The sequence below is a fragment of the Fundulus heteroclitus genome, chromosome 20, assembly GCF_011125445.2.
Source record: "Fundulus heteroclitus isolate FHET01 chromosome 20, MU-UCD_Fhet_4.1, whole genome shotgun sequence".
In the NCBI taxonomy this organism is placed as follows: Eukaryota; Metazoa; Chordata; class Actinopteri; order Cyprinodontiformes; family Fundulidae; genus Fundulus; species Fundulus heteroclitus.
This window is the reverse complement of record NC_046380.1, coordinates 35,854,582-35,877,319: the sequence shown is the minus strand read 5'-3', so window position 1 is coordinate 35,877,319 and position 22,738 is coordinate 35,854,582. Positions and strand designations below refer to the sequence as shown.

Below are 22,738 nucleotides of genomic sequence, written 5' to 3'. Positions count from 1 at the left end.
TAACTTTAATGGGTCTTTAATAAAACGCTGTAGCCTAGATGCAAAGGCCAGGTAAAATCTGTAAGTGAAACACCTAACCATGTGTCCACAGCTGGGGACCCACATTTAAATTCTTGACTGGCTCTGTACCCCAAAAAATAAACAATGCAGGATTTACGATGTAGAAAATGAATACACATTTTGACTTTTGACTGTCCTCGTTCATGAATATCAACGATTTTCTATTAAGAAACAACAACTAGAGTTCAGGTCGTCCTACACGCATGCGCAGTGTGCCGTTACACTACCCGCGCCGGTGGTAAATGCAGGCGAGAGAAATTCAACTGCGTGGTTTGGAGCAGACAGGCGGAGGCGGCTGTAGCTGCGCAGTCAAGGGATTAGAGGCTATATTCTTCGCTCAACCCGACACATAGTGACTGGAAAACAGGTAAGAGGCTCAAATCCTCTGGATAGGGCGCATCTCCGAGTTTATACCGCTGTAAACGAGGCCTTGTTAGTGGCACACACTCGGCGTGATGCCGCATGTCGGCTTTGAGAGTTCAAAACAAACGTGACGAAGTAGATAATTAAATGTTCCCAGGGCACATTTGGTAGCTTTACGTGTGAGCTCGCCCTTCTATCCCTCTGCGTGCTCGTGTTTTTTTTATTTTACTGACCGAGCAGCCGTAGCCGTGAGTGCGGCGTCCCAGTTGGAGAAGTTTACTGTTTTGCATTTCCACGCCGCTCGTTCGCGGTTGGAAAAGTACGAGGAGGTAGGCCTTAGCGCGAGGCCACGGAGAGCCCCGGTCTGTGAGTGACAGCCGCGCGGCCAATCAGCGGCGAGCCCCCGCCCACCCCGCGCCGGCTCGACCAGTCACGTTTGCGTAAGCCGCTGACGTACAGCTGAGTCGTCCCTCGCTGCGCCCTGTGGTTACAAAACGCCGAACAACAAAGTGCCCAGCAGCGGTGGAAGTGGTCAACAATAGCTTACCTGGAAATCAACCACGTGCTCGCGCTGTGTCTGTATCTGTGGAAGCGAAGGCCGAGACACGTTCACGCGTGGGAGTTTTTTCGCAGAAAGAAAACTGTCCCTCTGCCGGTTCATAAAATCTGAACCAGAAAGTCAAATGGATCAGCAGATAATGCTGAGCGCTCTCTGGCCCACTATTGCAAGTCAAAGCCGGTTTCCTCCCTGCTCGCCTGTCACCCTAAGCTATCCACGGGCCCCTCTCGTTTTTTATTTTTATTGTTTTTAACATGGATCCAACAAAATAGGTTATTCATGCTTTGACGTCGTGCCCTGATTTTTATTTTATTTTTTATTTTTGTTCCCAGCTGCCACTTCTTAAGGAGAGTCGCCCTAGTCTTTTGTCTTCTTTTGTGTCTGTGCGCGAAATCGGCTGAGCAGAAAACACGTGGGCCGGGCAGTGTGGAGACATCCGGTTTGTAGGCTGCTGCGTTAATGAAAGCCAGCTACACCTCCGCTATGGCGAGCCCGACCGAGCGGCTGCGCGCGGGACGCACGTAAGACGCCGCCGCTCGTTTTTATCACATTATATTAATCCTTGCTTCGTAGAAAGGAGAAAAAAAAAGATCGTCGGTGTGTCCGCGGTGCTTTTTGGCCGACAAAAGGAGCCGTGTTAGCGGAGGAGGGACGATGCGGTGGCTCCCCCCCTCCTCCTCCTCTTCCCTGGACGGCTGAATGAACCCACTTCGCTCAGGCCTTTCTCGAGGCTGGGTGGGAAAATGAAACGAAACGCGCGTGTTGTCGGGATTCACGTCGATCAGTCGACGCGGGATCGGTTTGGTGCATGATCGCTTGGCCTGAGAGCCAGAATGGACCCGCGCGTCCAGAGCCTTGTAGTTGTCTTCTAGATCAATGCCGGTGTTTTCTGCCGTGATCGGTTTGCTGAAAGCCTCGTGAGGGTCACTGTGTGTCTCCCACCAGCTCGTGTGAGTATCTGTTGCTGAGCGTCTGGTGTTCGCTGCATATTCACCATCATCTCAGGGGCATGGCTCACCTCAGTGCTGCGGTTTATCACCCCGTTGGTGGCAGAGGTGCCCAGATATCAGGCATGTTGCAGGCTGATGGCAATCAGGCTCTGATTTGGTAGGTTCCCTGTGTAAGATGGCTGTGTCACGAGAGATTAGCTCTCCTGCAGGTCCTCTGATTAGAAGTAACGGCCTTGTATCTGACAGCCACCCATAAAATAAGACTGTCTCCAGTTGTGGATCGAAGCAAAACTTCCTCAGCCGTGATCTGATTCGGGTGTTGGCCAGCATGATAGTCCTTTGTACATGCCTGGGTCATATGTCTTAGAAATTAAAGCAGGGATTTTATGTTTTTAACCCAATCAGATTCGTCGACTTTCTTCCCTTTGGTATCATAAAAAACAGATTGCTGAAATTATTTCTAAAGACTTTAATTTCAATAATGTCATCTGGGCGTTGACCTGATTTCAGACTGCACTTTTTTTCTTTTTTTTACATGCTTTAAAACATGCTTATAAAACAAGATGGCAGACCCCTCCTTAGCGAGTGATGAAGATATAACACAGAATGTTTGAATAGATTAAAGTGCTTCGTCTTAGGGTAAAAATGTGGAGTATTTGGACAATATATTTTCCTAAACATGGTGAACAAAGCATGCTATTGCCAAAACAATTTCCCCTTTGGGAGCTGATGTAGTGCAAAGTTTCATGGAAGCCCAGGAGACTGGATTGGCAACATTAAAAAAAAACATTTTTTTCCCCATAATTATATCTTCAGGAGTTGCAAATTCAAATTAATCGATAAAATCATTTGTTGGCCAACCCTACTTATGTATGATAACCCTGGGTAAACCTTATTTTTACAAAAATGTAAAACAATAAAAAACAACCTTAGCTGAGTTCTGTTATTTAAACTATTATACATTAAAAATCACATTGGTTTCTACACTTTAAATAGCATCTAACATTGCAGAGATTTGACGTTGCATAACGTAGCCTAAGGAGAAAAAAGTGGATTAAGCTCCTGGTAAATGTAGCTGTTTTTCCCCCCTAGTGCTTTTTTAAGCAGAATACACCTTTTTGTCGTTCTGCCCAAGAAGAACAAACTTATTTTAGCTCCTCGGTCGGTCAGGCTGTCTGCTGTGGTAGCCGGCCTGCAGTCAGTCGTGTTCTTCAGAGGGACGGGCGGGGCGCCGTTAGTTGTGTGGCCGAGTGTTATGCAGTCAGAATCAGAGGGGCTGTGGCCTTCTTTCAGCCTGCTGACAGGCAGTGCAGGGCAGCGTGTGGCTGAGAGGCATCGCTGAGTCTTCGTCGTATTAAAAGGCCGTGGAGGAAGATTTCAGCAGTTTTAAACTCTTCACTTCTTCAAACTTTGACACCAGTAACCTGCTGAGCTTGATTCCCCACACACTGACAAAAGTAGATCTTAGTAGCGCTGTTGGGTAACACGTCTCCTTCATACAGTAAATGCTGGAAGTGTTTTGTTTTTTTTAATCAGTAATTCATTTAGCAATAAAAAAACGGATTTCTTTCAGCGTCTGACCTGAAAATCTGCGATCAGACCTGAGCGTGGCCTCTGGCTGGTCTAGTGCGCCTCTAGTTAATGTGTGTAATCTATGACTGCTGCGTTGCTGCAGAGGCCGTATGTCCTCCAGTCTTTAACGGCGGTGTCGCTCCTTCCCTCAGGGACAAACCTGCCGCTCCTGCAAAGACCTTGATGGTTCTGTGTCTGTAGCCCAGCCAAGGCTGTAGGAGTCTGGTTCTGTGTTGGTGTGTTTCTGGTTAACGTGTATGTGTTTGTACAGGAAGGGAGCCTTGATGTGGGCAGTATGAGTAAGACGCCCCCTAACAGAAGAGGGATAACATTTGAGGTGGGAGCTCAGCTTGAGGCCAGAGACAGCCTCAAAAACTGGTGAGTCATGGCCTCGCTCATTCCTCTCCATCCTTTATCTGTTTCACTTCCCTCATAGCCTCCCATTCACTTCTCATAACATACTTTCCTCTTTACTTCGTTGGCCGTGGCTAGAAAGGAATGAAAACAAACGCAGGAGCTCTGATTGCTCCACGTCTCCTGGGCCAGTCAGCTGCTAGCTCATGAGAAAGAGCTCAGTGTCTCCATGCAGTCCAGCTCACACTTAAGTCACTACATTTCCTTCCTCTAAAAGCACCTTTTGGTGCCTCTGAGAAATATGAAAGGCAGCACAAACATTTTTGGCTGGAAAATAATCCGTTTGCAACACTAGGTTTGGTTTAGTGCTGGGATTGGACACGATTTTAGTATTTCTGATTTTCCAGCAATGAGTAAGCCTCTGGCTGAAGTCCTGCTTGTGTGAATTCAGCTGCCACCCTAACCATACGTCCATTTTCCCTTTCTAGGTATGCTGCCAACATAGAGAAGATTGACTACGAAGATGAAAAGGTGTTAATCCATTACCGCCAGTGGAGCCACCGCTACGATGAATGGTTCGACTGGACCAGTCCCTACCTGAGACCGGTGGAGAGGGTCCAGCTGAGGCGGCAGGGCCTGCATGAAGACAGCTCTCCGCCTGTAAGACCACAGCCCGCTCCCATTTCTGCTGTTAAACACTAAAACGTACCTTCTTTGGCTTCTGTGCCAGGTTTTACTAAAGTATGTTTGTTTACATCTGTTAAATGGAGCCTTTTTACTTCAGCGTTAAGGAAGCAAGAGAAAGAAAGCCGCTCTTTGTCAGCTCCTATTAGCTTTCCCTCTTCTAAGTTGTTAACCTACCAACAGATGCTAAGATCGCCGGCTTCTCTCCTCCAGGGCTTTCACGTAAACGACAAGGTTCTGGCCAGCTGGTCCGACTGCCGTTTCTACCCAGCCAAGGTCATTTCAGTCAACAAAGATGGTAAGCCGCTGTAATTCCAGCTTCTGGAGATACGTACGCAGTGTCGTGCAAAAGACTTTACACCGCTTAACTTTTTTTTTTTTTTTTTTTTTTAGTGTTATGTCATGTTCCAAGCATTAACCTTAGTGGGTGAACAGTTTTACACACAATCTAAAAAGTGGCGCGTGCGTTTGTGTTCAGCCCGAAGAAACCAAGCCTTCAGACGTGGCTGTGTGTGAATATATTGTAATCGTCCGTCATTTAATCTCAGTATACATCCAGCTCTGCTTTCATGGCCTCAGACGTTGGTTAGAGAACATCAAAGAACAGCATCATGACATCGTGTTGAAGTCAGACTACACTGCCCTGTTTCTAACACGAGGCCAAAATAAACGTAACTTTTATTCTGAATTAACTCCACACTCGGGCTGCCTAACATGAATCCACTTCTAGTTTCAACATTACAGTCAGGCATTCTTGTAGACAGCTCAGGTAGTGACACAGTGTACCGTAATGCTCCGACTATCCATTCAGCAGAGCGGGGTGTCATACTTCCACATTTTAACAGATTTCTGAGCACATTAGACCACATAAAATGGGTCAGTCATCCATTTTTGAGAACATGTAAGGTTTATTGGTGTGCCTTGTAGTCCGAAAAGTACGGTAACCTTTGAGCCGCTCATTTAGCACTGTTCAGTCCATCACTTTATTACGGGTCCAGTGTGGCACGACTCAAACCCTGCCAAACATGGCCGTCGACCCAAACTGACTGACCGGGTAAGCTGGGTGTTAATCAGAGAAGCAGTCAAGAGGTCCACAGCTACAGGGGTGCTTTTATGTAGCAGGGATGGGGAGGCGAGTCAGAGTTGATGGGGAAGATGGATGAAGCTAAATGCAAGGCGATGCTGAAAGAAATCCAGTTGGAGGCCATGAAAGACTTGAGGCTTGGGTGGAGGTTCATTATTGAGCAGGACAGCGGCCCTAAACATACAGGACTAGCTTAGACGTTCACCAACACAATCGCACTGATTGGCAGCTATTGTGAAAAGAATAATTGGCAAAAATTTCAAACCAGAGATATGCACAGGGTTCCCACGGGTCCTTGAAATCCTTGAAAGCTTGTGAATCTGAAAAAAATAAATTCAAGGCCCTTGAAAGTTCTTGAAAACAGCCAAAAAAAACACCTTGTCCTTGAAAGTCCTTGAATCTTTTTGTGGGTTTGAAAGTTCACACGGATGACGATTAATGTGTCATTATTTTACTACCACACAATCTTTTAAAATTATGTTGATTCCGCAGACTTTTAATTTGCAGAAGTACGTTCGCTCTTCTTTGTTAGTTGGTAGGCTACGGTTTATTCTGAACATCTCAATGCTGCACTTTTTTCCATAAAATCCCATGAAACAGTAGGCTAATGTATATGTAACATAATGTTATATGTAATGTAGTATGGCATAGCCATGTACTGTGGATATAAATGTAGGCTATGAATATGATCAATATCAGTGTAGGCTATAAATTAAGTCCACTTTCTTGCATTGCTTCTGTTCTGACCCAACAACTTCTATGCCGTTTAGTCTTTTATTGAATTTGCATTGTATTAAAATATGATAACCTATTCAGCGGTCACAGTAGGTAAATGCTGCCACGTGTGGTCCTTGAATTTGAGGAAATTGGTCCTGGAAAGTCCTTGAATTTGATGTTCACCAAGGTGTGGGAACCCTGTATGCAAAGCTGCTCTATATAGCCCTTCACCAAATGCAGTGAAAGGTGGTCCAGCAGTGTGTTGACTCAGGGGGGGTGAAGGCAAATGTATGCTGCTCAGTTATAGGAGATGGTCCCTTTTAACTTCATAATCATTTGCTCATTTCTGTTACTAATCAGGTAGATTCCTAATTACACACACAGCATTTTGTAGTTGTAACATGAGGAAATGACATCGTTGAGGGGTGTGGTTGTTTCTTAAGGCTCTGTGAGCAGCTATTTGACTGTAAAACACGGCTGGCTTCGGTTTGTTCTGTGTTTTTCTCATTCAGCATCCTACACTGTGAAGTTCTATGACGGAGTCATCCAGACAGTGAAGGGGATGCATGTAAAGCCTTATATTAAAGAGGTAAATCTTTCTTTGGGTCTCACATCGACGGCTTCCTCCGGTCGTGTTGCTTTCTGAACCGTCTTCTTGTTCTGACAGAGAGGTGGCGCTGGGGGCAAATCTCGGTCCTCAGACAGGATTACGGCGAGGAGGGCCCCAAGCCGCAGAGACCGAAGACCTCAGGAGAACGGCTGTCCCAAGAACAAGCGAGCCCGGCGCAGCACTTCAGACCAGGAGGAGGACAGCAACAGCGACGATGAAGAGCAGGAGGAAGGGCCGTTAAACGGTAAAGATCAGAAAGTGAACGGCGTGGCAGAGGCGGAACATACCGCCACCGATCGGGAGAAAGACTCCTCCGATCACACCGAGCAGAGCAGCCCTATGGACGCTGAGAAGGAAACGGGACTCGCCAACGGAGTGAAGGTTGAGACGGACGAGGCGACGGAGGGAGCGCGTCACGTCAACGGAGAGGTGAAGAGGGAAGAGGAGGAGTCGGAGCAGGTCGTAACAAAGCCATACACGGAGTCGTCCAAGCCATACGCAGATATGCAGAGCGAGTCGTCGGCGCCAACAGAGCAGGACTCTGTCACTACGACAACCGCAGAATCCAGCGGGGACGTGGAGCAGAAGCCGGCCGTCCAATCAGAGAGCGCGCCGCCTGCAGCAGACGCGCCGCCTCCTCAGCCCGTGAAACGTAAGTGTTAACGGCAGCAGATATAAGCAGATACAAAAAATAAGAACCAATTTTAACTTTTCCATTGTTTGTCAGCGGTACGGAAGCAGGGCTTCCACAACCCCAACAGATTCAGCAGGGAGCCGTGTAAGTCAATGTGCAATGAAACGTTCATCACTTCTGCTGCTCTTTTATTATTTTTCACACTTTTTATTTTTTTTTTGTCTTTTAGTGTACCGAGTCATTAAAAACCAGCCGCCTCCCGTTCTGTCCATCAACCTCGACCACAATCCCTTCAAGTGCAGCGCTCCAGGCTGCACAAAGTCATTCCGTAAAGCTAAGCTGCTGCATTACCACATGAAATATTACCACGGCGAGGAGCCGCCTCCGGAGGGGCAGCACAGCCCCACCAGGAGCGTCCAGACCAGGGCGTCTGACAAGCAGCCCGCCGCCACCGCAGCTGCTTTGGAGAGCTCAAAGAGACGCCGCACCATCTCTGCCTCTATGCGTGAGTCCCGCGGCTCGCTGAACCCCCGGAGACGGCGCGTTCACAAACCGTCGTCTGATTTCTGAATCGTGACACCCTTTAATCGCACAATACGTCGAGTCATTTTTGGTTCTCTGTCCATTTCAGACTCAGTTGGAGCTGCTGCTGCTTCGCGCGCTGATATTAAGACCACAGGCAGGCGCACATCAGCCCCTCCTGCAGTCTGCGCCCAGAGCCACCAGCAGAGGGCGCTGCTGAGGGACAAGAGTAAGGAGAACCAGCTGGACAGGAACCTTTGCCAGCTGCAGGACAAGGACACCGACAAGATTTGCTTTGACATTGGTGGGTATGATGCTGTGTTTCATTTAGTGAAAAATGGATCATATTTTGTGGTAGACACTCTTCTCTGTACCCTGGTTGTCCTTTTTGTAGGGCACACGCTTTTTCTTTGCCTCTAACCATAAAGGATATAGTTGCAATAAATTCCACTGTTACTGCAACCTAAAGATGTTTTTTTTTTTTTTTAAAAACGGATTGTATTTAAATGCATTTTCTATAACCGCACTTGCACTGAAAATGTATTTCTGAGACGTAAATGTTCTTCTAATCTCTGGAGATACGATTTCCCTCCATTCATAGCATCCTACCAGGTTCTGGTACTAATTTGTTTAATTAGGTAATAAATTGGCTGTTATCTTGTCTTTACCGTTTTGAAGTGGCAAAGAGAAACAGGCTTCTGTTTTTCATCACATTTAGACCCCAGGGAAACGGGAAATCATGAATTTACAGTGAAAGCTATAGTTGGTAATCCTGTTCAGAAACACTTTTTGTTATACTGCGTGAAATCGTCCTTCCATCCTCATAGTTGTCAATACATTACGTACTCAGAAACAGGGGGTTAAAAAATCGATGTCTGTGGGAGCTGCAGGCCTGTAAAAACTAATCAGTCCTTACGGTGTGATCCGAAGAGCATGGATTGGTCCTGCTCTCACCCCCTACTGTGTTAAGTTCTGGGGGAATCACCTTATCAGGATCAGAAATACTTCAATAATCCCAGAGGGAATTATCTATTGGTTGTCCCACATGCCATCATTCTGACACGCTTGCTGGCTGCACACACACATTTCTAGTGTTTATGTATCTGGTTAGCTTAGCAGCTAGGCTAGGTTATCTTAGTGGTTAGCTTAGCAGCTAGGTCATCTTAGTGCAGGGGTCACCAACCTTTTTGAAACTGAGAGCTCCTTCACTAGTGTTGTGTCATACGAAGGGCTACCAGTACTGACCTTTGAATTAGATTCAGAATTCACCTTGAATCTATGTAAAATAAACACATTTTCATGCTTTGTTATAGACAGTCATTTTTAAATCTTTATAAATACAAATGTGAGTGAACAGGGAGAGTAATGGAATAAAACAATGTTTTAGATGCAGCTCACTGGTGGATTGTGCTTTTTTTAGAACAGACTCGTGGGCTCCATATGGGGTCCTCGCGGGCTACTTGGTGCCCGCGGGCCCCATGTTGGTGACCCCTGTCTTAGTGGTTAGCTTAGTAGCTAGGTTATCTTAGTGGTTAGCTTCAGTGTTAGCCGTTCATTATAGCTCCACTGCTCTCACCATGATCTTTGAACCGTGTTCATGTTTATGAGAAGAAGAGGAAGGCCTCAGATTCAAAAGAAATAAGACTAGAGTGGATTGGGAAGATTTTTTTTTTTTTTTTTTTTTCACGCGGTCCCCCTGAGGAGCAGGTTGAGACTGTCTTGTGCGAGCGCAGGGACTTGAGGAAAAAGGGACTTGAGGAAACTTTAAGAAAAGTCAACTCTAGGGCCTCAGGACTTTAAACTAGTTAGGCAAGCAACACATAAATGGCAAAAATGATACACCTTCAGTTTAGTGGGGGAGTCAGATTTATTTTTTTCTCCTGACTGAATATATGTTTAAATTAAAGGTTGGATGTTATTCTTGCTAGTCAGTATATTGCTCCAGTACAAGATGATGAATTTATTCTCATGTTTTATGTACATCTAAACTAGGGGTCCAGTCTTTACCTGACATCTAGGGCTGGGTGATAAATTGATTTTAGTGATGAATTCAAATTTGAAATTTATGATTTATATTTTTAGTATATATATATAATTTTTTTTTTTTTTTACCAACGCACTCTTTGAGCTTCCATGAAACTGCACTACACCAGTTTTGAAAGGGGAAACTGATGGCATGCAGTGTTGGAAATATATTCTAAAGTAGAAACAATTTTTTTACACTAAGATTTTAATTTAATCATTTCCTTATTTTTAAATTAGTTTGAAGTTACACAAGGGAAATGGAGCCTGTTCTTAGACGTTTTTGTCAAAACTAGATCATTGTGCAAAACCACTAGCAGGAAATATTTAGTTCTATTTTCACTGTTTACAATGGCTGTGTCCGCCATCTTGTTTTACAAGCATGTTTCCCAGCTAGTATTTAGATTAATCATGTTTGGCACAATCGGAGATTTTATTTCTACGCCGTAGCTCCCAGTCCTAACGCTTCTTATTTAATGGTTCTCAGGGTCTATAAAAGAGAAACCCAAACAGAAGGACTTCCTCCGCATTAAACTAAAGAAGAAGAAGAAGAAAAAGAAGGCCAAGTCTGGTAAGAAGCAGGTCCCCAGAACGGGCGAGGTCAATCGTCTGCTGCTCTGCATGTGCGCTTGCTGTGACGGCTAGCCTACTAAGCACCAAGCACTGCATTCACTCCTCCTGGTGTGGTGGCTGAGTGTGTGTGTGTGCGTGGGAGACGTGTAACATCTCTTGCTGCTGTGTCTCCATTATGACAGTCAGGAAGCTTCAGCTAATCGGTTTTAAAAAGCCAGATTTTACTGTGAGACAGACATTGCCTGCAGACCCATTCTTCCCGTTCGTGTTATAAACCTACACGGTGTTTGGGTAGAGCCACGGATGTTTGTACAGACAGGCCGCCTCCCTCTGACCGATGGAGTCACGCATCAAACGTAAGCTGGGTGAAAGTTTGTCGTGGAGTCCGTGATCTGCCGAAGATGTTTTCTGTGCCGCGTTTTGTCGCCTCCTGACGGGCGTTTGTTGAGCATTTCCACAGCTGACGTTTTTGTTTTCACATGTGCTCCCCCACCCCTCCCTGTATTAACAGAACACACAGGTAGTGAGGAGAATATTGACATCTCAGTATTGGGTCTTCACTCCAAATTGAATTTGCCACTCAAATCCCCCCTCTCACACAATCACAAGCCTGAGGCCTTCCCCAGCAGGCCTGGACACAGCTACACAGAGCAGATACTTGTGGATGGTGGGTATATCTATAACCGTGTTTGAGTGTGTGTGTGTGTGTGCTCTTCATGTTGAGTAGGTGTGTTTGGCTGCTTCCTGCTCTTCTTTTATTGTCTTTGGATTCAATCCACCATGCTGCCGGCTCTGCAAATTATATATAGTGTAATATGCATGAATACCTCATTGCTAATAGGGCTTCAAACACAACAACCAGAGATTTGTGGCTCGTTTCTCATCGGTAGTCTTTGTAACGCTTTGACCTGCTGACCACAGTGTTCCTTTTATTCCAATTTCTTTTTGAGAATTACCAGCACTGGAAAAATACAGAATATTTCCCACCTTCATGCTGTGAGAGGTTTCTTTAAATAATGAGCAGAGTTGGTGTTACAGAGGGGTTAGTGTAAAACAAGGTTTTACTAGCTTTACGTGGACGAAGGAGGATTTGGAAATGGCATTTTAAACTTTATTTAGCTTGTTATATTGTGATCTGTGTGGTTTGCATGACTATAAAAATCAATGTCAATTTATACATGTTTAAAAACAGAAGTGCTTTAACAAAACAGGTTAAACCGTCTAAACAATAAACCAAAAGAGGAAACTAATCAACAGCAACTACCACCTAGAACTAGTGATGGGTGGCTTTCACATTTTAACCGATGCAGCACCAATACCCGGTACCTATTTTTGGTACTATTGTGTGTTTGTGTAGTAATAAATGTTTAATAACAAAATCAGAAATTTTCAATTCAGGCAATTATTTTAGTGTGACAGTTTCAGAGAAAATAAAAATATATAAAAACCTATTTTATCCTGCTTTGTAAATCAGAGCGGGATACATTTGCGATGTCTTTGCACACCATTTCAGTTTGTCACTCGGTACTCTGTTGTACTGACGGGATTCGGTCGGTGCCTAATTCAGTGCCCACCCCTACCTAGAACTTTCAGATCTGTTAGGGTCTGGTATTCTGCTTCAGTCAAACGGCAGGAAGAAAAGACGAGTTTTCATCGGGTTTAAAAGATTGAAGGCTATGAGCAGTTTGGATGAGCAGAACCATAAGCATCAGTCTCCCTGTGTATTCACTAGAGACGGTAGATGCTTTACCTTGAAGTTTCCAAAAAGCTGCAAACATTTCTTAATCCCACTGGATTAGAAAATGTTAGGAAATCAAAGGTCAGTGGACAATTTCCTGGAATATGTTTAGCCATCCTGTCATCTAACCCTGGATCAACCACTGACACGTTGTGAGTTAAAAGATATTTTTCTTTTTTTAACGGCTTAATTTTTAACAACTCCAGCTAATTAGTCCTGAGTCGTCTTCCTACTCCAACAACTTCCACACCGGAGCGAGTTGTCGTGTTGAGAAAAAGATGTTCAGTTCCAACCAGCAGCTCATGGTTGGTTGAATCCTAAACTGTTCTTTGCTCCAGCGGCTTGCTTCATGATCTAATCTGCATCTGCCCATCAAAGCGCTTCTTACGGCCAGTTTTCAGCTGCGTTTTAGTTCTGACACGGTGGAATCAATAGAGGTTGTGCTCGTCCCTGTTGCTGCAGATGAAGACAGCATCAGCGACTGGTCCACTGACAGCTGTGGGTGGAGCGACGACGACTTCGACATGGATCTGGACGTCACCACTCCTCCTCTTAGTGTCGACTCTGGCGCTCTGGACTCCAATGACCAGGAGATCGTGCGATGCATCTGTGAGGTGGAGGAGGAGAATGACTTCATGATCCAGGTGTGTTGCTTTGACTTGACTTACCAATCACCGCTTACTCAGTCTAGAGCGCATAACTTGACATTACGTATTTCTGGTTTTGTCAGTGTGAAGATTGTCTGTGCTGGCAGCACGGCACCTGCATGGGTCTGCTGGAGGACAACGTTCCAGACAGATACACCTGCTACATCTGCAGAGACCCACCAGGTGAGAGCAAGATGCTGCAAATGATTAGATCTGCTGACATCAGAGAGCTAAATATGGGACGGTTTATTTTTAGAGTCACAGATGACAAATGTGTTTTTAGGTTGTTTCTTCTGATTGTATATTTATGTTACAAGAGAAAAAAAAAAAAAAAGGATTATGTTAAAAAAAACAGTTTCTGCTTTGGAATCTTTGATATTTGGAGTTCAATCTTTTCTGGCCTTTGCGCTGAAATAGTGCTTTTCTATTAATATATAGATTTATCATCAGTTTTTAACATCAACAAATATTAGACAGGAAAATATGTAGATTTGCTTAGAACTGAACTTGAGTCACTCTTTAGATCATTTATCTCCATTGCTTTTGGTCTTTTACCCAGTTTATGCTATTTTACAGTCCGGTCCATGAGTATTTGAGTACTGACTGTTTATTTTTTTTATTTTTTTCTCACCCTGTCACTGAAGCATATATTAACCATAGTTATAAAACAGACATGGACGTAATGTGCAGACGCCCAGCTTTCATTTTAGGGCATCCACATTTAAACTGGTTGAAGGGTTTAGGAGTTTCAGCTCCTCAACATGTGCCTCCCTTTTCTTAGAGGAACCAAAGGTAATTGGACCATTGACTCAGAGGCTATTTCATGGGCAGCTGTGGCCCTTCCTTCATTGTGTCATTGCCAGTTAAAGAGAGAAAAGGCCTGGAGTTGGTGAGGTGTGGTAGATTTGTCTGTGAGCAGACATGTGGTCAAAGCAGCGCTCTATGCAGGAGAAACAAGCCATCCTTAAGCTGGGAAAACAGAAAAGTCCTCTGATACCCGGAGAGGCAACATCTGGAGAATGGAACATCCTGAGAAGGAAAGACAGCTCTGGTGAGAACTCTGCAGCGGAGAAAGACCTGGAGGTCCACACAGTGCCGGATGAGCGCAGAACCCTTTCCACGGTGAAGAGGAAGCCCTTCACAGCAGCCAGCCAGGTGACCAACGCTGTGCAGGAGGCACTGGATCCATATGAAGGCTCCCATGAAGAGAAGACGGCATGAACAGAAATACAGAGGATCGCTGCAAGGTGCAGGCCACTCAGAAACTTCCAGAACACAAAAGCTAGATTGGACTTGGCTACAGAAAAAAGCCGCCACAGTTCTGGAGAACATCCTGTGGACAGATGGAGCCCAGATCCACCTCTACCAGGGCGATGGTGTAGGAAAAGGTCTGGAGAAGGCGTGGAGCGGCTCGTGACTCAAAGCGTCCCACGTCATGAGTAAAACTCAGTGGAGGCAGCGTGATGGCTTGGTGTGCACGGCTGCCAGCGGGACAGGGACGCTAGTGTTTACTGATGATGAGGACCAAAGGTCTTCTAGACGTACGGTCTGCTCACATCCAGCTAAATCCAGTCACACTGATGGGTGAGGTTTCATGATACGGACGACAGTGATCCAAAACGTACAACCCAGGAGTTCATTAAAGCAGCAAAGTGGAATATTTTTGACTAACCAAGACAGTCGCCTGGTCTTAACTCAGTGGAGCATTTCACTTGTTAGACTAAACTTTGGACAGAAAAGCCCGGCAGAGCGTTAAACAGGAAACCCAGCATGTTCAAGACCTCAGGCTGTCCCTGTTTTCAACCTAGTACTAGAAATAAACAATTTATTTTCAGTTATTTAATTTGTCCAGTTCCTTTGGAGCATGTGAAATGAAGGGATTATAAAAACCTTTAGATCCTCACATGTTTATGTTCATGTTTTTGTTGTTCAAAGCTGAAAGTCTGCACTATATCTGCATCTGACTCCTTTAATTTAAAATTTATCGTGGGAATGTACAGAGCCAACGTTGGAGAAAAGATGTCTATCCAAATATTTATGGAGCTGACTGTATACGTTTAAGTAAATTCAACACATTGTATGAATTATGTCATAGAGCAGATGGAAAAATAAATCGACAGATGTTTATAAAAAAGAAAAGTCTGTGTAAGATCATATTTAAGCTGACAAAGGGCAGGATTTGTGCACTTGTTGAATTGTGGGATGAGACATCACCTACATGTTCGTCTATTCGGGACACAGAGGCTCCCGTGTTAAACTTGTCGTCCGTCGCAGGTCAGAGGCAGAGTCTGCGTTATTGGTACGATCGTGAGTGGCTGGCCAACGGTCACATGTACGGCCTCTCCTTCCTGGAGGAGAACTACTCCCACCAGAACGCCAAAAAGATCACCACCACCCACCAGCTGCTGGGAGACGTGCACCACGTGGTGGAGGTGCTCAACGGGCTGCAGCTCAAGATGAGCGTCCTGCAGTGAGTAAAGCGCCGCCTCAGCGCAGATCTGGGCGTATATATGTGGTAGAAAGCGACTGACTGTAGCTCTGATGTTGAATTACTCTTTAAAACCCTTTTCTCTGTTGTCAGAAGCAGCACTCACCCCGACCTCAGGCTATGGCAGCAGCCCTGGAAGCATCTGGACCGGCAGCGCTTCGGCTCAGACTCGTGCCGGAGCAGCAACGCGGCTCCGTCCCCCCTGACGCCCGACGAGGACATGAGCCGGGGAGAGATCCTGATGACCAACGCGCTGGAGAAGCTGAGTCGGGCCGCCACCGCCGCCGCCGCCTCCTCGTCTTCAAGCTCCTGCTCCCCCTTCCCGTCGTTCCAGGACTCGTACATCACCAGCGAGCACTGCTACCAGAAGCCGCGGGCGTACTACCCGGCCGTGGAGCAGCGGCTGGTGGTGGAGACCAGGCAGGGTTCAGAGCTGGAGGACAGCATGAGGAGCACCGAGGAGCTGCTGGAGCGGGAGCAGCGCTTTGGAAGCCTGCTGGATGTGGACAAACCCAAGTCTACAGGCAGCAGCAACAAGGTTCAGATATATACCCGCAATCCAGCAGTGAAGAATGACTATATAAGCTATCGCACCAGACAAGCTAGTTCTTCAAATGTTCTTTGTTAAATCTCTGCCAAGCAGATCAGTGAAAACTATCGATAAGGCTGAACGATTTTGGAAAATAATCTAATTGCGATTTTTTTTTTTTTTTTTTTTTTTTCTTTTTTTTTTTTTTTTTCTTAATATTGCGATTTAATGCAATTTTTTTTCCCCAGTTTAATTTATCATGTGTTTTTAAAACATATACAAACAACAAATCAATTTGTTTCCTCACCATGTGGATTAGTTGCTAAAAGACCCACAGCATCTAAACTTGGTGCAGAAATGATTGCGTTCTGACTACGATATATTTCAACCCAAAATTGCAATTTCGACTTTTCTCCACATTAACCACAAGCAACAAAAATGGCCTCTAAATAAAGATGTTTGTAAACAAGGACTATTTTAAATATGAACTTTTAATGTTTCTATTGATCAGAATATTATTGAAGAGAACAGCTTTTAATTTAATTGGACATCATTTAATTTATGTTCAACAATGATTTTAAATTAAGTGCAAAGTCCAACCAACAAGCAAGTCTATGTATTAAACTGATTGACCTGTACTTAATGCTTTGTATGATTATATAAACTCTAAAACAAGTAATAAAATTAGATTATCTCACTGCTGCAAGTGTTTTCCCCTCCATGTGGAGGCAAACCCACTTCAAACATTTTACCAACACCTAAAGGACGCGTCTGATTCACTAATTGTTACATAGCCAAAAATTGCTCACCTCTGCGATTTGGAAATTACGTTTTTGTAAATCACGATTAAATTGAAAATGCGATTAATTGTTCAGCCCTAACTATCGAATAGCTTCGTTTCCTCTTTTTTTCCATTCTGACTCTTGAGCAACTATGGTCAAAGAGAAGTTATTTGGCGTTGACATTTTAAACTGGCTTTAGTATCTCATCGGTTTAGCTCATCCCAGGCAGCAGCAGCAGCTTTGTGGTCCCTGCAGGGCTGGGATGGTCACCTCCGGTCCTGGAGGTCCGATGTCCTGGTGACTTTAGATGTGTCCCAGATCCAACGCGCTGGAATCAAATGTCTGCATTAGCTGCTCGGTCTGTATTCAACTTCTCCAGTCCTGCTGTGACTCAGGCGTGATGAAGCAGAGACGCATATAAAAAATCACATGACACCGGAGCTCCAGGACCGGAGTTGATGATTAAGTGGACAACCGCCTCTGGTCTCACAATTTACAAAACGTTCACATCCCGAGTATTTTATGACGGTGGTGGGACATTTAAGAGTGAAACCCAGCAACTTTGTCCCTTCTCAGCCTTCCTGTTGTACGCTCAAAGCCTTGCTCTCTCCCAACACCTGGAGGGCGAGCAGTCATGTCTCATGTCATAAGAAAGACGTTTCTTTTTAAACTGGCCCCATATGTTCTGCAGACTAATTTTTAACCTTCCTTATACTCAGAACGGCAAAGACGGCAAACTGTCTTTCCTCAGTAACAACCTCCACACCGCAGAGTGTTGTTAGACTGAGTCATGTTGCGTTCACTGACTGGGGGAAAAAAGAGGATCTTTGAATATCTCTACGCAGCCGGTCACCGGTTGCGTAAAGTTGGCTGATCCTCACCAGACGGTTTATTATGTGGAACAATGATCGAAACGCCAGTTTTCTTTAGATATAACGTAGTTAAACTAAAGGCGTTTGTAAAATAGCAATGTGAATTGATTTGTCTGGGAGGACATGGCGTACTGAAAATGTAATCTTTTCTTTCAGGCCTTGACGGGCGTGTCATGGACGCACCCTGAGGACCAGGAAGACGACGGCAGAGAGCTTGTAGATAACGGGCAGTACCAGCAGTGGCAGGTTAACCTGCTGGATCACATCGATGCTGTCCAGGACGAAGTCTCACACAGGATGGACTTCATAGAGCGAGAGCTGGACGGTAAGAACGCCGTCTCTACCAGCTTTGAGCCGGTCCACTGGCCCAGAAACATTCCCTGACCTCCACTCTTTCTTCCTCCTCCTCCTCCTCCTCCTCAGTGTTGGAGAGCTGGCTGGACTACACCGGGGAGCTGGAGCCTCCTGAACCTCTGGCACGCCTCCCTCAGCTTAAACACCGCATGAAACGGCTGCTGACTCAGCTGGGCAAGGTGCAGCAGATCGCTCTGTTCAGCTCCACATGAGGGCGCCACAGATCGGCTGAGGGTTGGGGGGGGGGGCGCCACGCCGCCCGCTCCGGCAGAGCGGCGGACGAGGCTCTGCGGGAGGAAACGTCAGCGCCAGCTCCGATCCGACCTCGTTCAGCTTCTCCCGTGTGAGGGTGAAATCCAGCGCTGCAGCCAGCCTGAGTCACACGAGTATCGACACGAGCCGAACGGAAACCCAGCATCCTACGTCGGCATAAAAACCACAAAGAGCAGCCTCGTAAAAACGCAGAAGGAAACCCGTAGGACCAGATCACACTTAATGTGGCTCCCATGCAACTCTAAACCCTGTGAATGCCTTTTGTCTGAACCACCACGTAAGGTTGGCCCGTCTCTCTCGGCGCACCGTGCTTTAAACACAGCTTTAGGTCCAGATTGCAGTACCAGAACCAACACTCTTTGCAATAGTGTTTTGAAGACACTTCTTCTTGTTTTTGCTTTAACTTGGTCTCAAACTTCATTTTTATTCATCTGTCCTGCCATTTTCAGTCAGAAGGTCAGTTTGTGCGGACGGTTGTTCGAAGCCGTCCGCCGTTACTTTTGAAAGAGGTCTGTGGAAAAGATGGGTTTGCTTTTACACTGTGAAGTAATTCTGTTGTCTCTCATGAACGGTAGGTTGTGCTGAAATGCTTCTGTCTCCATTATGTGCTCATCCATGTCAGTTACTTTATCCCTTTTTACTTCTGTAATTGTGTCACTGTAGCATTTTGAAGTATTATTCACTGGGAACGTGTAATGTGGATTCCTCTAAACATAGCATCTTGTGTAAGTGTAATATATTACCTAGAACATGTGTACATTTTTTTTTATCTTATTCTGTTTCATCTGTTTTTTTTTTTTCCTTGGATTCTGTTTTGTTTTAGGCTGTCATTCAAAACATGTTCTGAATAAAGATACAGATATTGTATGCTATTGTACTGTAACAGTGTCTTAGAAGCAGGGAAAATGTTAAAGACAGTGCAAACGGCTCTCCTGGAACATAAATAAACTATGATTGTTATTAATCTCTATGCACATCTTTGAGCTTTTCTAGTGGCGCACTCATGTTCTGTGTTTGAACAAGTTTGATTCCCTTTGTGTTTAGTCGAAATGTGTTTAATTTGAATGTGATCAGGTTAATGGGAGGTCAGAAGAAGTGCAGCGCGAGCGCCAAAAAACATTAACACTGCAACTGGATGCGTTTCTGAAGGGATCTGGTAGGAAATCTAGTTCTTGTCAAAGCTCTTTATTTATTTATTTATTTATTTATTTTTTTTTGCAATCAGATTGAAAACGGAGACTTCACGGGACTAGAAACTCATTCATCTGAGATTGCAAATGGAAACACATACATTTTTATAAGATAAATGAAATTTTCAGCTAATTTAAAATTTTAAAGTTTTTATTTTACACAAAATAGAAATAAATCTAGTTGCATTTAGTCATTTCCCAAAGTGGAGCACTTGGTATAGATCAGAGTCTGCAACCTGGCTCCTTAGACATTCAACAGCGGCTCTTAACATTGGCCAAAAATGAAGAACCATCTGTTTTAAATAGACATAAAAACACAGGTTGCAGCAGTTTTCATAGAATATTTGCAATTAATTCTCACAACAGAACTGTACGAAACTTTTTTTGCATAATTTTTCCACAAATGTCAACATCCCCTGGGGGGAAATAAATTAGCCATCCTATTTATTTTAAAACCTATATTAGTAAAAGACTCAAAACAGTTCTTTAAAATGTCATTTCCTATATTAGGTCTTCATCAGAAATTCAAACTTGTCTGTTTTCAAACGTTCGTGTCATATTTGTGGCACTAAAGTTTCAATGAGGCTGACTGGGGCCAAAAATAGCTCTTTGTGTTGGACAGGTTGCAGAACCCTGATATAGATTAAAGAATATTCATGGCCTGTATTTTTAGTCATGTTTACAAGTACTGCAAACATGACCGTTAACATTTAAATAAGTTTTGAATGCAGGGGTGTGGGTTTATTGAAAAGCATGTTTAATACTTAAGTTATTTTCAAAATGTACTTTAAGTCTGATATGAGCTTCATCAGAACACGTGATTTACTGAATGTTAGATTCCACTTAAGAATCGTATTGAGATATTAGCAAAATTGAGATGCTGATTATTTGCATTTATTCCCAGTTACTCTTAATATGGGTTTCAGGTAAATGTCATTCCACAAGTCGATGTCTTCGACAATGAAAATATTACATGAGACCAATAAAGGTTTTTGATACAATAAAGCCAGGATTGCTTTAAAGCTGGGCTTTAGCTCATCTGGGTCTTCTCTTTCTGCTGGTAAAACCTCCACCCCTGGGTTTTTATTTCATGTTGCTTTGCTGCCAGTTAAATCTGGCACTAGTACCCAGGCAGCGTGGGCTTGTGCCAAATCCTGCTGAACTAAAAAAAATCTTGTCAGCAGAAGGAAACAAAGCGCTCTGAAATGTCCTGCCTGACAGCTGTGCTGAATTCGATCAAACGCGGTGGACCAACACCAGAAGATGACGTGGCTCCCCGAATCTTCACTGACTGGAAACGTCCCGCTGGACCTGAACCAACTTCGATTCTGTCCCTCGCTGTTTTTCCAGCTATGCCAGCTTGGTGTCCAAATGCCATCCACAAATGTCCTTTCTTCCCAGAAGAGAACTTTAAGCCCCTGAGCGGTGGTCTGGTCTTTGTTTTTAGGCCAGATAGGTCACTCCTGGTTTTGACGGTGGAAGAAACAAAGCATGATGACTTGAATTAAGGTGATTTCATCACTGTGTGTGCAGAGGAAGCTAAAAAGATGGGTGGTCCCAATTTTTAAAAGGGTTTGTAGAGCGTGCGATCACACTTCTCAGCCTCCCTGGGAAAGCTTACTCTGGGGGTTGTTGGTTGAACATCCAGGATGTGGCTTTCTTCCTGGTCATGAAACAGTGGACCAATTCTTTACCCTGGCAGATTTGCTGAGGGGATCATGGGAGAATGCTTCTCTGGTCTACATGTGTTCTGTGGATGTGGAGAAGGCCCACTGCCGTGTGTCGTAGCGGCTGGACTAAGCCTTAAAGATAGGAGGAGAAGCTCTGTCATCCTGGGGGAGGTAGAGCCACTGCTGTGGTGGGCGTCTGTTCAGGAGGACACCTGGGTGCCTCAATTTGAAGGTTTTTTCAGGCACGTCGCACTGGGAGGTGACCCCCGAGGAACTCCCAGAACTAACTGGAGAGACTTCAGCATATATCCTGTCTGCCTGTGGCATCCCCCACAGTGAGCTAAAGGATGCCGTCTGGTAGAGGGATGTCTGAGTGTCCCTCCTGGACTTGTTGCCCCAGTGACCCAATCTGGGAGCAGCGCGACTGGATGGATGGATGGATGGGTGGATGGATGGCTTTCCCTCTGGTACAGGAGTGGGCTTTGGCTGCCCTGAACTCTTGAATAGGCTTCACTTCACAATCCTCTCAAGGGCACAATGGTCAGGATTACGTGTTTTTATTCCACTCTCTTTGGTTTCTCTCAACTTTCCAATAATATGGATGGACATCAGGGCTTTACAATAAATGACTAATTTGATTCGCTATTGCATTATCACTACACAGCGTAACGATATCACAAAGATAGGCTTGGGTTGCAATAAATATCAGCTAAATACCTTACATTCAGACTGCCTATTGCAGTAATATAGTAGTTGATTGCAGTTTAGTGCAGCAAAAAAATTTTTGGGAGACCCTGTGGTGTTCTGGTAAAGACTTTAAGAAACTACAACTAGCTAAGTTATCTCAATGCGGTCTATTTTTTTCTTGCGAGCTTTGTTTTTGTTTGTTTTTTTAGGAATTACCTGTTGTCACTCTCTTCTGTGGTGGGTGACTAGAGAATTGTCAAGTCAGATAACGATGAGATACATGTACTAATGTCCCTTTTGATAGATCAGACATAATATAGTAGTTTCTGATAAACTGATTTTTTTATTATTATTAGCTGTGAACCATATTTTTAAAATTACCCGTAGTAAACTCTGTAAATTTGATACGTTTTATCTGTAAACTGTGCTGAGTTTTACGGGTTATGCTTTCTTTTTTTAAATGCCCCTATTTTTCCTAACAGAGTGACAACTCCTGTTTCCTCCTCCTATCTCCGTCGCTGCGCCGCCTCCTCCCATTGGCTGCTGCGCGGCGTCTCCTCCGCAGCGTGCAGGTCCGCCCACAGTCCCTCGGATTTCCAGGCTGTCGTAGGGAGAGGAAGCGGCAAGCAGAAGCTGGCTGTTCTACACCGCTCGAAAGACACACTCGTTTGTTTCTGTTTGCCAATTTATCAAGCGAGGAGCTCACCTTCAATCCACCGGAAGCCCATTTCTTTCTTTTTTTTCTTCTTCTTCTTTTTTTTTTTACCCGACGAGGTAAGTGTTGCGTTCGCGTTCGGCCCGGAA

At 44.7% G+C, this 22,738-nt stretch overlaps 2 protein-coding genes across 5 annotated transcripts in view; both read left to right on the top strand.

Annotated features, from left to right (window-relative positions):
• The first annotated feature begins 279 nt into the window (after positions 1-279).
• Positions 280-19,361, top strand: phf20a (PHD finger protein 20, a). Of its 4 annotated transcripts, XM_036151291.1 has the most exons (18): positions 280-427; positions 1,315-1,503; positions 3,776-3,882; positions 4,347-4,518; positions 4,756-4,840; positions 6,856-6,932; positions 7,011-7,605; positions 7,681-7,731; positions 7,817-8,092; positions 8,219-8,413; positions 10,619-10,702; positions 11,216-11,371; positions 12,905-13,086; positions 13,173-13,272; positions 15,364-15,559; positions 15,671-16,115; positions 17,917-18,085; positions 18,184-19,361. In XM_036151291.1, exons 3-18 carry the CDS (start codon positions 3,800-3,802, stop codon positions 18,324-18,326), a joined length of 3,009 nt encoding a protein of 1,002 aa, XP_036007184.1. In that variant the 5' UTR covers positions 280-427; positions 1,315-1,503; positions 3,776-3,799; the 3' UTR covers positions 18,327-19,361. The 4 variants fall into 4 exon arrangements, with proteins under 4 accessions (XP_036007184.1, XP_012713858.2, XP_036007186.1 ...); XM_012858404.2 differs by lacking the exon at positions 1,315-1,503; XM_036151292.1 differs by lacking the exons at positions 280-427; positions 1,315-1,503 and adding an exon at positions 1,573-1,932.
• A 3,154-nt stretch (positions 19,362-22,515) lies between these two features.
• Positions 22,516-22,738, top strand: part of ndrg3a (ndrg family member 3a) — a 59,224-nt gene continuing 59,001 nt past the window's right edge. Inside the window, exon 1 of the mRNA XM_012858447.3 lies at positions 22,516-22,708. The gene's annotated coding sequence lies outside the window, so the exon portion shown is untranslated. The remainder of the gene's footprint in view (positions 22,709-22,738) is intronic.

Coding starts and splice junctions, on each gene's coding strand:
- phf20a (XM_012858404.2), top strand. CDS start 3,800: ATGAGTAAGACGCCCCCTAACAGAAGAGGGATAACATTTGAGGTGGGA. Junction 4,519..4,755: donor ATGAAGACAGCTCTCCGCCT/GTAAGACCACAG, acceptor TCTCTCCTCCAG/GGCTTTCACGTAAACGACAA. Junction 8,414..10,618: donor CAAGATTTGCTTTGACATTG/GTGGGTATGATG, acceptor AATGGTTCTCAG/GGTCTATAAAAGAGAAACCC.